General features: G+C 36.5%; 1 protein-coding gene across 1 annotated transcript; it reads right to left on the reverse strand.

Moving 5' to 3' along the window:
* Window positions 1–1897: 1897 nt before the first annotated feature.
* Window positions 1898–15737, reverse strand: LOC126830963 (DDB1- and CUL4-associated factor 8). The gene is made up of 13 exons (XM_050561549.2): window positions 15660–15737; window positions 12268–13279; window positions 10901–11151; window positions 10094–10188; window positions 9296–9403; window positions 8622–8649; window positions 7248–7292; window positions 6400–6457; window positions 5697–5804; window positions 5141–5271; window positions 3971–4090; window positions 3123–3239; window positions 1898–2255 (listed from the first exon to the last, which is right to left on the reverse strand). The coding sequence occupies exons 2-13, from the start codon at window positions 13199–13201 to the stop codon at window positions 2151–2153; spliced, it is 2100 nt and encodes a 699-aa protein (XP_050417506.2). The 5' UTR covers window positions 13202–13279; window positions 15660–15737; the 3' UTR covers window positions 1898–2150.
* Window positions 15738–15894: the final 157 nt, after the last annotated feature.

Here is a 15894-nt window from a genome sequence, read left to right on the forward strand (position 1 = left end):
AACTTTACTCAACTTTCAATCACTGTTTATGAGAAATATCTTTGATCCAGAAAAACAAAACTTTGCACATAGATAATTTCTTTTTGATGTATCTGATACATTAAAACAACAAAAGTTTTAAAAGGGGCTATATTTTAGTTAAAATAAGGTGAACAATTTGGAGTAAATTCTTAACTTAAGTTTGAGAATGCTTTGTGAACGAGTTTAAGTGTTACTGAACAGATCCAGTCATTTAGTTGATTTCCTGACTATAGTCTGTATCATAAAGGTATTATAGAACAGATCCAGTCATTCTGGTTGATTTCCTGACTATAGTCTGTATCATAAAGGTATTATAGAACAGATCCAGTCATTCTGGTTTATTTTTCTGATTGTAGCCTGCTAGAAGTGTTATAGAATAGATACAGTCATTTAGTTGATTTTTTTGATTGTAGCCGGTTTCATATATCACTGTAACCCAGGTATCATTTAATCTTGTGTATCAAGCGTTAATTTCTTTCACATTCATATAATATCAAATCTTTGTTTAAAAATTTGTAAAAATTGTTTAAAATCACCCAAAATCATCTAATTTGTACTTGTGTCCAGTTTAAAGCTGACTGATTAATTTTGATAATGAGTGTCCAATTTACAAGTACAGTAGAATCTGCATTAAGCAGCCACCCAAGGGAATTTTCACAACTGACCGCTTAACGGGAGTGGCCTCTTAATAAAATCTCATTGCTTTTTGTGCTGACATAAATTAAATATTACGCTTGGATGCATTGGAAGCGGTAAATTTGACCGTCGCTGAATCTTGCGCCGAACGAAAATTCTTCATTCAAATCTCGGACATAACTTAACGGGAGTGGCCTCTTAATAAAATCTTGGTGCTCAATGTGCTGACATAAATTAAATATTACGCTTGAATGCATTGGAAGCGGTAAATTTGACCGTCGCTGAATCTTGCGCCGAACGAAAATTCCTTACTCAAATCTCGGACATAACTTCTGTATACTTGTCATTTTGTACCAACCTTCGATACTACTGCCTACCATTGTGATGTATTTGATAATATTTATCCATTTTTGTGAAGAAAATCGATGAATTAATTTTATTTTATCAAAAAGGCACATGCACAAAAAACATCGCTAATTTTATCACCTATTTACAGGGGGTGTAACTCTGTATGTAATATTATAGGAGGCGCTAAAACGTCTGTTGTTAAAACAATAAAGTGGCAATGGAAAAGAGATACTAGATGATTGTGACAAAATTCGGTACTTTTATTTTATTCAATCACTATCAAATAATGTGTCGTTACGCGTGAAAACAATGATCAGGTTAGTCGTTTAATAAAACAAAAGATTAATTAACAGATAATCCAGGGTTGATTGTTATTTTATATTTCTTTTTACCTGATCAGTGGGGGTCCAGTTAATTAACTACTACTCACGGGATTAGCGTTGGTGTTACAAAGAACGACAAGATGGTATCATTCAACAATGGCCGTTGAATGGGCGATGTTTTGTTGAATTTATTAGTAAAATCGTGACCGCTGGCCGCGTTAGAGAGGTGACCGTTGAATAAAGAGATGAAACAATAGAATTTCTACGGGGGGAATTTATCGTGACCGCTTACAAGGAGATGTCGCTGAATAGGAGTGGCTGCTCATACAGATTCTACTGTATTTAATTTCCTGACCACTGTTCAAAAATTAATCATTATACATCATTAATCAATTGGGTTGTTTATTATTTAACAGTGATTGAGAAATTAAATGCTTGTAAATTGGACACTCATCTCATTATCAAAATTAAATGGTCAGCTTTAAACAGGACACAAGTACAAATTAAACGATTTATGGTGATTTTAAATGATTTTTACGAATTTTCAAATAAAGATTTGATATTAAACGAATGTGAAAGAAATTAGTGCTAGATACACAAGTTTAAATGATACCTGGATTACAGTGTATCTCCCTGTCTTATTATGTGATCCAAGACATTAAACTGCATAGTCTAGAATGTTTTAAACTTCTAGTGAAGTAAAAACTTGATTTAACAGTAAAATAAAAAAGCTCTCTGATCAAGTTCATTGCTTTGATAATTTATATGAGGATATCTTTCAGACAACGGCCTCTTTCTGGTAATAAACAGCCTCAGTTTAATTTATGATGGAGCACACTGTAATCTGTCTGCTTCCTCTTCTGACTCTTGGCTATCAGAATCCATGTTTTCGCTGGAACTTGAGACCTCGCCACCTTCCTGACGTAACTATAAAAGTAAATTAAACATTTTAAAGAATCTGTCGTGGCTCACCAGACGGTCCCGGGTTTGATGTTGAATGAGAAAGTTCCCCAGGATTTTTCAGTGTTGTTTCCCTTTGTCAGTGGTGCACGACGGAGGGCCTGACAAGTTACAAAAGGGCGTGTGAGAAATAGGGTTTAACGTCCACTCTACACAAACTAGGTCATTTCGGGGCTAACATATGGTTCAACTTTATTTCAGCAATTCGCTTGCATCTAGGTGTCTTTAGCACTGGGAGGAAAATGGAGGATGGTTAGGCAATCCTACTCTTTGTCACGTACAAGCAGGGAATCGAAACTAAGCCACTTGACTCAATGACAGACCTTCTGATCCAATGCGCTGTACAGTCCTGGACCTGTAGTGATAGGGGAAAAGGAGAATTTCGGTGTACAACACATGTGCCGACTGCATAAAAAATATCTCAACCAATCATGACAGCTGAAACATATTTGTGACTTAAAATACGTCACGATTCTACTCACTCCACCGCAGCTGTTGGGATGGGCGGAACTGTGACAGGGCTGAATTCTGTATCAATTGATTGCAATTCTGTCAATTAAGGACGCTCCGAACTGACAATTGAGCACCTCCTTATAGTCGTCACTCAAAATGGAAAGTAACTAACAATAAGGGAAACAATAAGAAAAAAGGGGGGGGGGGATATTTCCCAAACATTGTATCATACATGTACTTGTGTGAGTCATGATTGACTATATGTTACAAGAAAACCTTTTATAAATAGCCATTTTTGTGAAATGTAGTAAAAAGCCAAGTAAACTAAAATGACTTTCAAAAAGATGAGGAAGTTTATACACGATAAGAGTAATAACTGACCTGTCTACGAGCTGACCGTCTGAAATGATGCATGACTAACCACAACATCTGACCATCTATCATCTCTGGTTCTTCTGATCGTTCTTCTTCTCTCTCTTTACGATTTCGTTTTACATTCTACAGAAATGAAATGAAATGAAATGAAATGAAATGGGGTTTAACGTCCTACTGTTCTGCTCCGAACTCAGCTAATGAAGATGGGCATATGCCATACAGTGTGCTAAATCGTCCAAGCTGTCCACAAGGGTTGTCATATATTCATTCTTTTGTCGGTAACGAATAGATGTACCTTAAACACTGTGTATAAATTTAAAGTCAATCTGATGGACCGAAGGGGTGGACAACGAAATACTACCACATTTCAATGTGGACATATAAAAAATATAATATATTTTATAATGATGGGGTTTAACGTCCACTCGACACAAATAAGGTCATTTCGGGACTAACACATGGTTCAATTTCACTTCAATAATTCACTTGCCTGGGGGTCTTTAGCAGTTGGAGGAAACCGGATAACCCGGACAAAACGCACGAGATTAGACAGACGACCCTACACCTTGTCACAAAAAACTGGGGAATCAAAACTGCGCCATTTGACTCAATGACAGACCTTATGATACAGCGCCCACGCACTAAACATTCGGCCATCCTACCCCCCAAGACTATTTATAGCCTCAATCCTAAAATAGATGAACTTATTAATTACTTGTACATTCATCTGTAAGTTCCATAGAGACTGAGAGAGACTAACTTATTTTTCAGGCCTGTAAGTTCTGTGGCAAAAGAGAGAGACAAACTTCTTTTTAAGGCCTGTATGTTCCGTGGAGAAAGAGTGACAGACTAACCTTTTTAAGACCTGTAAGGTCTGTAGCATCAACAGCAGTCGGAGACCAGATCTTTACATCATGATCCAAACCACTGGTAGCTAATATAGGTGCAAACGGATGGGGCTCCAATACATTAATCTACAAAATATATAATATATCATATATATCACAGGTAACAACATATCATATACCACTAGTAACAATATATCGATGGTAACAATATATAATATACCACTGGTAACAATATATCATATATCACTGGTAACAATATACCACTGGTAACAATATACCACTGGTAACAATATATCATAACAATATAGTCTGGAGGCTCAGCGCGGGGAAGGGGGGTCCATCAAATGGGCACAAAACCAGACTCAACTTTTCTAGAGTAAAATTTTGCGTAGAATAAGATGCTGAGTGGTAATCAGTCCGCCGTTGGGGCCTTTCCGAGATATTCGGGGTCAAAGGTCAAATGGGTTCATTTGCACTGAAAGTGAATGTGCGGTCATTCTTGTATCATGAAAATAAGCTGAAAACGATCGAAAGTAATCACACTTTCAATAAAAATGTAAACTTGCTAAATTCACCTTTAGTCTTAGTGACCCTGAAGGTCAAAAGGTGAAATTTACCGTTTTTGCACTAGGAAGATTTAAAGTAATAAAATGTCAGCGTAAAATATAAATACTAAAGCAAAACCTGTTCTAATTAATAATAGGAACATTTAAAATTTATCTTTAGGTGGTCTTAGCATCGAACTTTTACTTTGGAACGTCGAAAATAATCTTGCATAACAGAACCAAAACGCTTCGGAGCCTGTTTCAAAAATATGTATAAACAGTCAAATAGAAATCTCTCCAATTTATTTTCACAACGATTGTTATACATAATGATACTAGTTATCTGAAAAACAATTGAATGACTGCACATTCACTTTCAGTGCAAATGAACCCATTTGACCTTTGACCCCGAATATCTCGAAAACGCCCCAATGGCGGACTGATTACCACTCGGCATCGTATTCTACACAAAATTTTACTCTAGAAAAGTTGGGTCTGGTTTTGTGCCCATTTGATGGACACCCCCCCCCGCGCTGAGCCTCCGGTCTAATATGTCTTACTCACTCCCGGTAAATAAAAAAACAGTTATCAAAGACATATTAAAATTATCAGAAACTTTTTGCATACTTACCACACCACCTTCATCACCTTTCAAAAACTGTACAATATTCTCAGTTTCTTTATCCCATAAATAAACATATCCACAATCACTACCACTCACAATAAATTCACTTCGAGGCCCATAAAAATTCACACCTTTTACTGAAATAAACAAAATCAGATATATCCACATAGACATACAAAGAATTTTCATAGGAGAATTATTGCATGAGAGAGAGAGAGAGAGAGAGAGAGAGAGAGAGAGGATTTAACGTGGACACAAACAAGGTCATTTGGCGACTAACATATGGTTCAATTTTATTTCAATAATTGGCTTGCGTTTAGGGGTCTTTAGAAGTAGGAGAAAACCCATGAGGTTGAGCAGGCGACCCTACTCCTTGTCACGTACAACCGGGGAATCAAAACCACGCCAGTTGACTCAATGACAGACCGTATGATATAGCGCGCACGTGCTAACCATTCGGCCATCCAACCCCCCCAGTTTATGACATATGCTTCATAATAATAATTGTATATACTATAAACTAAGATAAATGTGTTTCCATGGTAACGTGGTAATCAATTACCTGTTGCATTATTGCGATGACCGCTGTATCTGTGGATGTGTTCTGCACCATCTGAATTTCGATTGTCGAATAAATATATATCTTCATCATTATACGATCCTAATACTTCTACAAAAAATTATTTAGATGGCATTTAGTAATTGAACTGGAATACACAGGTCACAATTCTATGGTATACAATTACTGCTTATTACTGAGTGATGTGTCAACTAGGCCATATTTTGGTACTAACACATGGTTTAATTTTATTTCAATAATTCGCTGGTATGCAGGGGTCTTTAGCAGTGGCAGGAAACCGGAGGACCCAGAGAAAACCCACAAAGTTGGACAGGCGACCCTATTACTTGTCATATACAGGCTGGGAATCGAAACCATGCCACTTGACTCAATGACAGACCTTACGAGCAGGCATAATTCCCCCCCCCCCCCCCTGGCACTGACTGCACTTTATGAAGATGGGCATACACCATAAAGTGTGCTATGTGGGGAATTTTGCTCGGGACAGCTGCGCTACGCTTTACTCTTATTCAAATTCCAACTGTCAAGGGTTATTTTATGTGCACACCAATGTGTACATGTGACCTTGTTTTTTGTACCATCCGAACAACTAGACACTGTCCTTGCCAGGCTCTCCATCCTGCATCACTGACAGGGGGATCCATGCTGGAAAATCCTGAGGTAAAGTTTGAAATACATAATTTACCTGTTCCATTGTAATTATAACAAGCACAGGTAATATTAGCTTTAGTTGTACTATGTACCTGTAATATAAACAGGTAACATTTGTTGTATATATTATAGATAATATAAACACAGGTAATATAGATATAGACATAATAAATAATATGAAATAACTCTTTACATGTGCAATGCAAGGGAGATAATTTTATGCAGAAAGCAGCATTTCCATATGTGACCCACTCCCACGAAACCAGGCGCTTGTCGCACAACTTAATTTTGTACTACGGGCACAAAAGCATAAACTGTATGCCTTTTTGTTGCTGTGAGTGAGCCGAACTCAACTCAACGACAAATTTAAAAAGATTTGCATTTTTGGAAAGCTTAGGCCGTGGACTATTCAAATATGCCGCCAGCTTTATTTTAATAAAAATGACCAAGAGCCTGGTTTCGTGGGAGCGGGTCACATATTTAAATTAGAACTACAACTGGCAAGAGTTCTTTTACAGACGCACAGCTGACCTTTGCTTTTCATTACACGTTTCCTTGTCAGAACCTCAGCAACTGTCTCCTGACAGGTGCGAATTGTGTAAAAACATATACAGTCATCACAACCACTAAGATACACATCATTAGTTTGCCAGCTGAATAATGTTTGATGAACTTTGTTTACTGCAGATTGACAAGGTATTTCTGGACTAGCACTTTTCCCCAAGCCCTTCTTGTTGTTCTTGTGGATGGGCATCATCGCAAAATGCCTATGGTTCCGTCAATTGAAGTAAGATTGACATGAAACTTGGCACGATTGCTCCTTGAACAACTGGATGAAATAAAAGAACTTCTACAGTGTAATTAAATGAATCCTGTACTTACTAAGTGATGAGGACAAAATTTCTTCAAAACACCATTTTCAACATTCTGAAAAAAAATAATCCAGTAGATTGGTTATTAGTCTAAATCAAGATTTATCGATCACATAATAATAATAATAATAATAATAACAGTAAAGTCTTTAGTGCGGATTTAAATTGATTAAAAGTCTGTTAATTCTTGATCTGTTGTGGAAGTTTGTTCCATAATCTAGGACCAGCTGAACTAAAAGACCTATACCCATATGACTTTAAATTACATCTTGAAACAACTAGTGACTGTTTATTTTGAGAGCGAAGTGATCTAATAGGGTTGTAGTCATATAAGACTTCAGATAAGTAATGAGGAACTGCATTATTGCGACATTTATACAGTTATGTTAGTATTATGTATCTGACTCGCACCTCAGCAGGTAACCAGTGTAACGCAGCTAGCACATTCTGGATGTGATCAAACTTATGTGTCCTTGTTACTATTCGGGGTGCAGTATTAAGACCTTTCTGGATCTTGGCTAGAAGTGCTTGTGGGATTCCAGGGAGTAAACTATTACAAAAATCAATCCTTAATAAAATCAGTGATCTTAATAGTTCTTATTCGTTTGAAGTCCACTGATTTCGTAACATATAACTATTACAATTATATTACAGTATGTAGGAAAGAAAACAAACATGAAGCTTCTTATAAATATTGACAATAAAATGAAGCAGTCTATGGATACGGTACACAGGACAAAATCCTACTGCAGTGGTTCTCAACCTTTTTTTGGCAACGGCACACCTTGGAAAACATGACAAAATAGTGGTACACCTGGCTAAATACATTTGAAAAATATCTGAACCGTAGACACAGACTAGTCAAAGTAACATCGAATGACTCAAACTAAATAAAGGAAAACACAGCTATGAACTTATCAGTAGACACCAGTGAATGGCTTTTCGCATTTTCTTAGTGTGCTGTTCAAAATTTCGCGGCGCACCTGGTTGAGAATCACTGTCGTATGGAATACAAGTACTGTTTACTATTAGTCATTATCAAACAATTATACAATATACAATATAAAGCGACATTACATACATGTAAAAACATAAATACTTAGTCAATGATGACAAATCTGAGAGGTGTCACTAATTAATTTTAAGTGGCCTAATTTATTTTTATGAGTAGGCTCTCGATAAAGGGACTGTAAAAAAAAATACTTAGTCAATGATGACCAATCTGAGATTTGTCACTAATTAACTTAAAGGAGACCTAGGGTTTTTTTTACGAGTAGGCTCTTGATTGGGCGTCACAGTAATTATATTTCATAGAACATTATCTTGTGTATCGTAAGTTGAATTACAGAATGTGATTGAAACAATCTATAACTACAGTACCTACCTCGGCTATCTTTCTTTTATCATAAATTCTGAAATTAAAATTAAAGATACATTATGGGAGATTAGATAAAGAGCTGGCAGTTCTCACTATAATAGTTAAAAGCTCAAAAATGTAAAGGGAATTTCCTGAAGATTTCAGTCAAATTGATCCACTCTGAACCGAGATTTTAGCAATTGAATTTGCGGCCTAGACTTGATTATCATTACTAAAGTCGGTACGATAAAAAAACATAGTCTCGATTATCCATTTCATGATTAAATCAAGAATGAAAGTGGAGCATTAAATGGTATCCTAATCCAGTAAACATTGCAGGCTAGCGTTGACATCGAGAGTTGAATATGGTCTGGATAAGTTAATTAATGTCTAATTAATAAAGTAGATAACATTTCAGGCATAAAAAAAGACCTGCAATAGGCAGATTTAGCTTTTGCATAATGTATCTTTAATGTCTCCTCAATAGAGAGAGAGAGAGAGAGAGCGAAAGAGAGAGAGAGAGAGAGAGTAGAGATTAACCTTCACTCGACACAAACCAGGCCCCTTAGGGACCAGCATAAGTGACTTTAGCAGTGGGAGGAAATTCCAAATGCCAGGGGATCTTTTATGAGCACATCAATGTGTACACAGGACCTCAGGTTTTCATTTCATCTGAATGACTAGACAGCTAACGAACATACCTGATATAGTAGTCACGTCCACCTACACAGAATTCATACGAATTGGTTGGATTAGAGTGGATTGAATATAAACCAACTTTACTATCATTCTCCTTAGTTACAACTAATCTGTAATAAATATAATACATCTTATTGTTTCTATGGTTACAGATAATCTGTAATAAATATAATACATCTTATTGTTTCTATGGTTACAACTAATAAATAATTAGATCTTAGCAACATATTTTTTTCTTTTTAAACATTATTTTTATTCAGGATATCTGAATAAGATTGGGGAGCAGGCCTAGCCTATGTAAAACCCCTCTCTCTAGCAACATAGTGTTTCTATGGTTACAACTAATAAATAAATGGATTTTTGCAACATATTGTTACAACGGATCTTAGCAACATATTGTTTCTATGGTTACAAGTAATTTGTAATAAATAAATACATCTGATCAACAGCTCATCTGCAAGATCACATATACTGAAATTTTGATTCTTTGTGAACATGTCCAATTTACAAGCTTTTAACTTCCAGACACTGTTAAAAATGACCTAATTAATCATTGATGGTGTTTAATTATTTGCTGAACCGTTCAATTTCTCGGAAGTGCTTCAATGGCTTAAATGGTATTCATTTTTTTCCACGGTATTCAATTTACATATACCCTTCGCTGTGCAAAATTTGCAATATACTTACATGTACATCATAGTAATATACATGTAGATGAGTTTGGTCAGATTCTACTAGAAATTACAAGGATTTTATATTTTGTGTACAGGGTCCATATGTTCTCTAATTATGAAACTTACTTGCGTGGTTTGTCTTGACGTAAATCAACTTCATACGTGACAGCATCTTCTCCACAACTGAGAAATATATGGGGTGAATCTAGTTCTAAAGCTAACTGTAAAATATATAAAGATTGGGGTTACATAGACACTAACTGTAAATATGTAAAGATGGGGGTTACATATAGACGTTAACTGTAAATATATAAAGATGGAGGTTACATAGACGTTAACTGTAAATATATAAAGATGGAGGTTACATAGATGCTAACTGTAAATATATAAAGATGGGGGTTACATAGACATTAACTGTAAATATATAAAGATGGAGGTTACATAGACACTAACTGTAAAAATATAAAGATGGGGGTTACATAGACACTAACTGTAAAACCTTTCACAGAATTACATGCAACAGTCAATTGTGTCTTTACACCACAGTCCGGGCGCATTGATTCAAAAATGAAATGAAATGGGGTTTAACGTCCCACTGTTCTGCTCCGACTGGGCTAATGAAGATGGTTATACATCATGCTATGAGGGAAATTTTGCCTGGACAGCGGCACTACGGCCTACTCTTATATTGAATTCCAACCAGCTGTGATCGGGCCAACATCTCAGCCACTATGAGCCACCGGTGGTTCATTAATTCAAAACGTCTCAATCTGTACGAACGTACACTACCTTACATGCACAGGACCTTGATATTTTCTCAACCAATACATGACATCCAGATTAGGGGGAATCGAGCCAACACCTTACACACTGAGCCACTGTGGCTCACGGATTCAAAAAATCCCGATCTGTATGAAGGTACATGTACTCTACCTTATGAGCTGCTCCTTTATGCTGCGCTAGTTTTTTGGTTTCCTTACATCGTCCTGTTAGAGATAATTCGGCCAGACGAACTTGCCCGTCGCGTGCACAGCTAACTACATGACAATCACCACTATACGGCATAAACTTAGCCTGAAAGACATTGCTACGATGACCACTGTCATAGACTAGTGCTGGTTTATTCTGTACCCAGTTCCACAAAACAATATTCAAATCATCAGAACTACTAGCTAACAGCGTTCCTAAAATTAGAAAAGGGTATGAAATTCATTATTAATTAAACATGTATTATAGTCTGGAGGCTCAGTGAGGGGGTGGGATGGGCGGGTGTTCATCAAATGTACACAAAACCAGACCCATCTTTTCTATGCTAAAATTTTGCGTAGAATAAGATACCGAGTAGTAATCAGTCCGCCGTTGTGGTGTTTTCGAGATATTTGGGGTCAAAGGTCAAATGAGCCTCATGTATATTATGCAAGAGCTAAATCTGCCTATTGCAGGTCTTTCTTTAGGCCTGAAATGTTATCTAAATTATTAATTAGACATTAATTAATCAAGACCATAATCAACTCTCGATGTCATTTTTAGCTTGCAATATTTAGTCGATGTTAATACATTTTGTGACGGATGATTTAACGTTCCGCCATTTTTTAGGGCGAATAGAAATGATAGGCCTGTTTTGAATCCGATTGAATCCAAGTCGGGATCTTATTTAGCATTGATATTTTGATTAGTTACTCTCTCAGTGCGGTCCATTTTTGGGAATTCCTTTTTTAATTCTGAGTTGAGTCTCAAAAAATGATGGCCATGACCCATCCCTTTGAAGACGTTGGTGATGTTACAATGCTTTCACGGCATACTTTTCACTTCTTGTCAAAGTGATGAACCCAGGTTTCATTTTGAGTAACAATATGAGAGGGAGAGAAATGGGGTTTAACGTCCACTCAACACAAACTAGTTCATTTTGGGACTAACATTCAGCTGTACGGTTCAATTATATTTCAATAAATCGATTGTGCATAGGGGTCTTTAGCAGTGGGAGGAAACCGGAGGACCCGGAGAAAACCCACGAGGTTATACAAGCGACCCTACTCCTTGTCACGTACAAGCGGGGAATCGAAACCACACCAGTTGACTCAATCACAGACCTAGTGATACAACGTACACGGAACACGCTTACCATTCGCCCCCAAACCCACGAAGTAGCAATGTGACCTAAGTAGTTTTATATATTACGGGTGAATTTAGCCATAGAACAGACAACATACAGGTTGGCAACCTTCCACACGTTTCAAACTTTTTTCATCAATATTCACTATACATGTCACACATAAAAAATATTCTGGGTATTTACTGACCTATCCTATTAAAGTTCAGTGCATTCACACAGCCATCGTGACACTCCATACGATATTGTAATTCTAAACGTTTTACCATATGTAGGCTACCTTGAACGCGTTCACGAAAAAGGGAAGGAGGAGTCTTATTGGAATAGCCTAATTCACGACTACGCAAATCAAATAATGCATGCCAGATTTCTCTGGGCTTTTTCTGATCTTCTACTTCTTCATCTGATGATTCTGATGACAAAGGTTTTGCTTTTCGACGAGTAGCAGCTCTGTCATCTGCACCATCATCATCATCGTCGTCATCACTGTCTTCTGTATCCGAATCACTATCACTACGCGAAATACGATTTCTGCGATCACGAACGCGTAACCTTCTTCGACGAGATTCTGAACTTTCTTTAAATGTGTCTGTCTCATCGTCAGCGTTGTCATTGGTTGTTGGGCTATTTTCAACTAAATCAGAACTTTCTTCCATTGGATCATCCGAAGAATCCACAGTTATTTTAATGGCATTCGATCCAACTTCAAGAGATGATTCGTTTTTGGACGAGGACAGAGATGGCTTGGCGTCTGGTGTCATTTCACACAGGGAAAAAGTTGCACTGTCGTTAAAGGTAGCACTGTCATTGCCATCCCCATCAGACGTATTGTCCCTACCACTGACCAACGGAGACGTTTTTTCCATGGAAATTCCACTGTCATCCTTCTTCAATACACCGACATCCAGATGATCGGAGGCAAGAGGACTTAAATCTAAATCTTCCGCAAAATCTTTATTGATGTCTTCACTACTGCTTAAACAGTCGCCATTTTCACAGACGGACAGACTGCTGGTCTTTCTCCTGACTTCCACATCAACACTGTTACTGACATCATCACAAACTTCCGATGTCACATCTTCCGTTGTTTCCTCGGTTACATCATCTGCAACACAATCAGCCATCTTGAATATGGTTACCTCACAGTCCCAACAAAATTACAATCTATCCGGAAATAAAGTGCTCATTTTGAGAGCTGCTTTCTGAAATATAAGAATGACATTTGGTTGGTTGAAATAAAATAACACGAATCATCAATATTGTGATTATGTCTAATTTTTGTAGGAACATTACGGCTGTATTTTATACATTATACACATGAAACAGCTTATTGATGCCAGTGACCAAGAAGTATTTTGAAGAGTTTCATCAAACTCTTACTGGCCTAGAAATCTTCAGATGAAAATGAAATCAAATGAAACAGGTTTTAACATCCAACTTTTCTGCACAAACTGGGCTAATAAAGACGGGCATAATTTATGCGGTGAAGGATGATGGAAATTCACTCGGCCTCCCTCTCCCCGACAGCGATTTTCAACTGCCGAGGGATTCACACGGGACTGACTGTCAGGAATCTTTAAAGTGCACCCAATGGTATACACAGGATTGACTGCAAGAATTCTTTAATGTGCACCTGACTGACTTCAAGACTGTCTTGAATTTTTAACATGCACCCAATGGTATACACAGGACTGACTGTAAGGAATCTTTAACGTGCACCTGATGGTATACACAGGACTGACTGTCAGGGATCTTTAATGTCCACCTGATGGTATACACAAGACTGACTGTCAGGGATCTTTAACGTGCACTCAATGGTTTACGCAGGACCAAGTTTATCATTATCGAGATCAATAACTGAAAAAATGCAAGTTTCTTGAGCATTCACTGGTGAAATCGGTGCCATCTCGCATGCTTTACCTAAACTGACGTCTGACTATCAAATAAGGTATGTAGGTATGAACACAAAATGAAGAAATTCACCAGTGGTTCACAGATTAGACTTATCAAGGACTAGCATTCATTGATTAAGGGCCGAGAAAGTTCATTGGGATTTTCTGGTATGGTTCGACCTTATCAGTGGTAATCATTCGGATGAGATGTAAAACCGAGATTCTTTGTATACAGTTGATTTCCAGGCCTTAGCGCCGCTGTCCAGGCAAAATATCCCTTGTAGTAATAGTACACTGTATGGCGTATGCCCGTCTTCATTAGCCCAGTTGGAGCAAAACAGTAGGATGTTAAACCCTATTTCATTTCATTGATTAAACCTATAAGACAGATCCCTTAGTTCAGACAATTTCATACTAATTGAACGTAATGCCAAACAAGTTTCTTACGGAGAAAAGGCCTTTTCATTTAAAGCACCTAAACTATGAAACAAGCTGCCCCATCAATTACGATGTTGTAATTCTTTAACAGTTTTTAAATCAAAACTTAAAACACATCTTTTTAAAATTGCCTCATAACTTTTCTTAACTTTCCATTTTAATGCTTACTGATTTGATTTTTTAACGTTTAGACCTCTTTTTAATTTTATTTATTTATTTATTATTTTATTGTTAAGCACATCTAGGCACTTATGTGAAAGAATGGGCTATAAAAAGAACCATAATAATAATAATAATTTATAAGACAAAGTTGCTAATCAGGATCGGATCTATGTATTTTGAAATTTATTTATAGTTTTCTTCAACTGTAAGATCAATTGAACATGGAAACTACAACTATATTGTAAAAAATTACAGGACAAAATTTTATTCTAGTATCCTACTGGTACTGGTATTTTCAAATTGTATTACTTCTTCTCGAAAATAGTGGAAATAATATTTATTGCAGTACTGTTAAACAAATTAAGTGAAAATGATGAATCACAAGAAATGCAATACCAGTACTGGAAAAACCCAACAACAATAAACAAGCTCTTGTAGTTAGTTAGTTACCAGGGTTTTACATGTACATCCACTTCCACCAGGGGTGATATCTTAGACAAAAGCTCTTGTACAATAAAATCACAAGATAGGCTATAGCCTAGACTGAAAGACAATTCTGGAATAAAATTTTGTTCCTGATCGCCCAGTTCAGTTCAAGTCAGTTGATCCCATCTGTTTGTCCATAAATGGGTATAGATTTAATGATGCTAATTATGTGGGTCAATTATCATATTTTTAACACAGTTGGCCTACTTAGCAGTAGACCTATTATTATTAATTAATTATAAACAGATACACATGTGTATTTTATGATGCAGTGCTGGAATCAAATTTGGTTCCTGTATTATAAAGCAAATATTGCAATCGCCGAGTTCAATTGAACCCAACTGGATGTACATAAATGGGCATAGTTTCCATGATGCTGAGAACTAGGACATTGATTTTATTTTTAACACAGTTGGCTACCTATTATTAGTAAACAGACATTTTATGATGCAGCAATGCCCAATGTAAACAAAAAAAATATTATATCAAAATAGTCTTATCAACAAGATTTCATTGCAAAATGTGTTGATTTCTTTTAGATAACATGTTTTTTCGTAAGGGTGATGCATATTGAAACATAATCAGTATGCGACTTGTTACATACGCAGATAATATTCATCTCAAACCCCTGCAAAATATCTGATTTCATCAATGTTGTTTTCCTTCCGTCCTCCTGAAAACTGAAGACCAAGCTCCAATTTGATTGGTCAAAATAAATCCAAAACATTTACAATATTTTATCTTTATTACCAAAAATATACATTTTATTTTTTCACTTTCAAGAAAACATTCTAGTGAAATAATTTACCTGCTGTTTTTCATTTTTAATTATTTGTTAT

Source organism: Patella vulgata, chromosome 8 (genome assembly GCF_932274485.2).
Source record: "Patella vulgata chromosome 8, xgPatVulg1.2, whole genome shotgun sequence".
NCBI classification, from domain to species: domain Eukaryota; kingdom Metazoa; phylum Mollusca; class Gastropoda; family Patellidae; genus Patella; species Patella vulgata.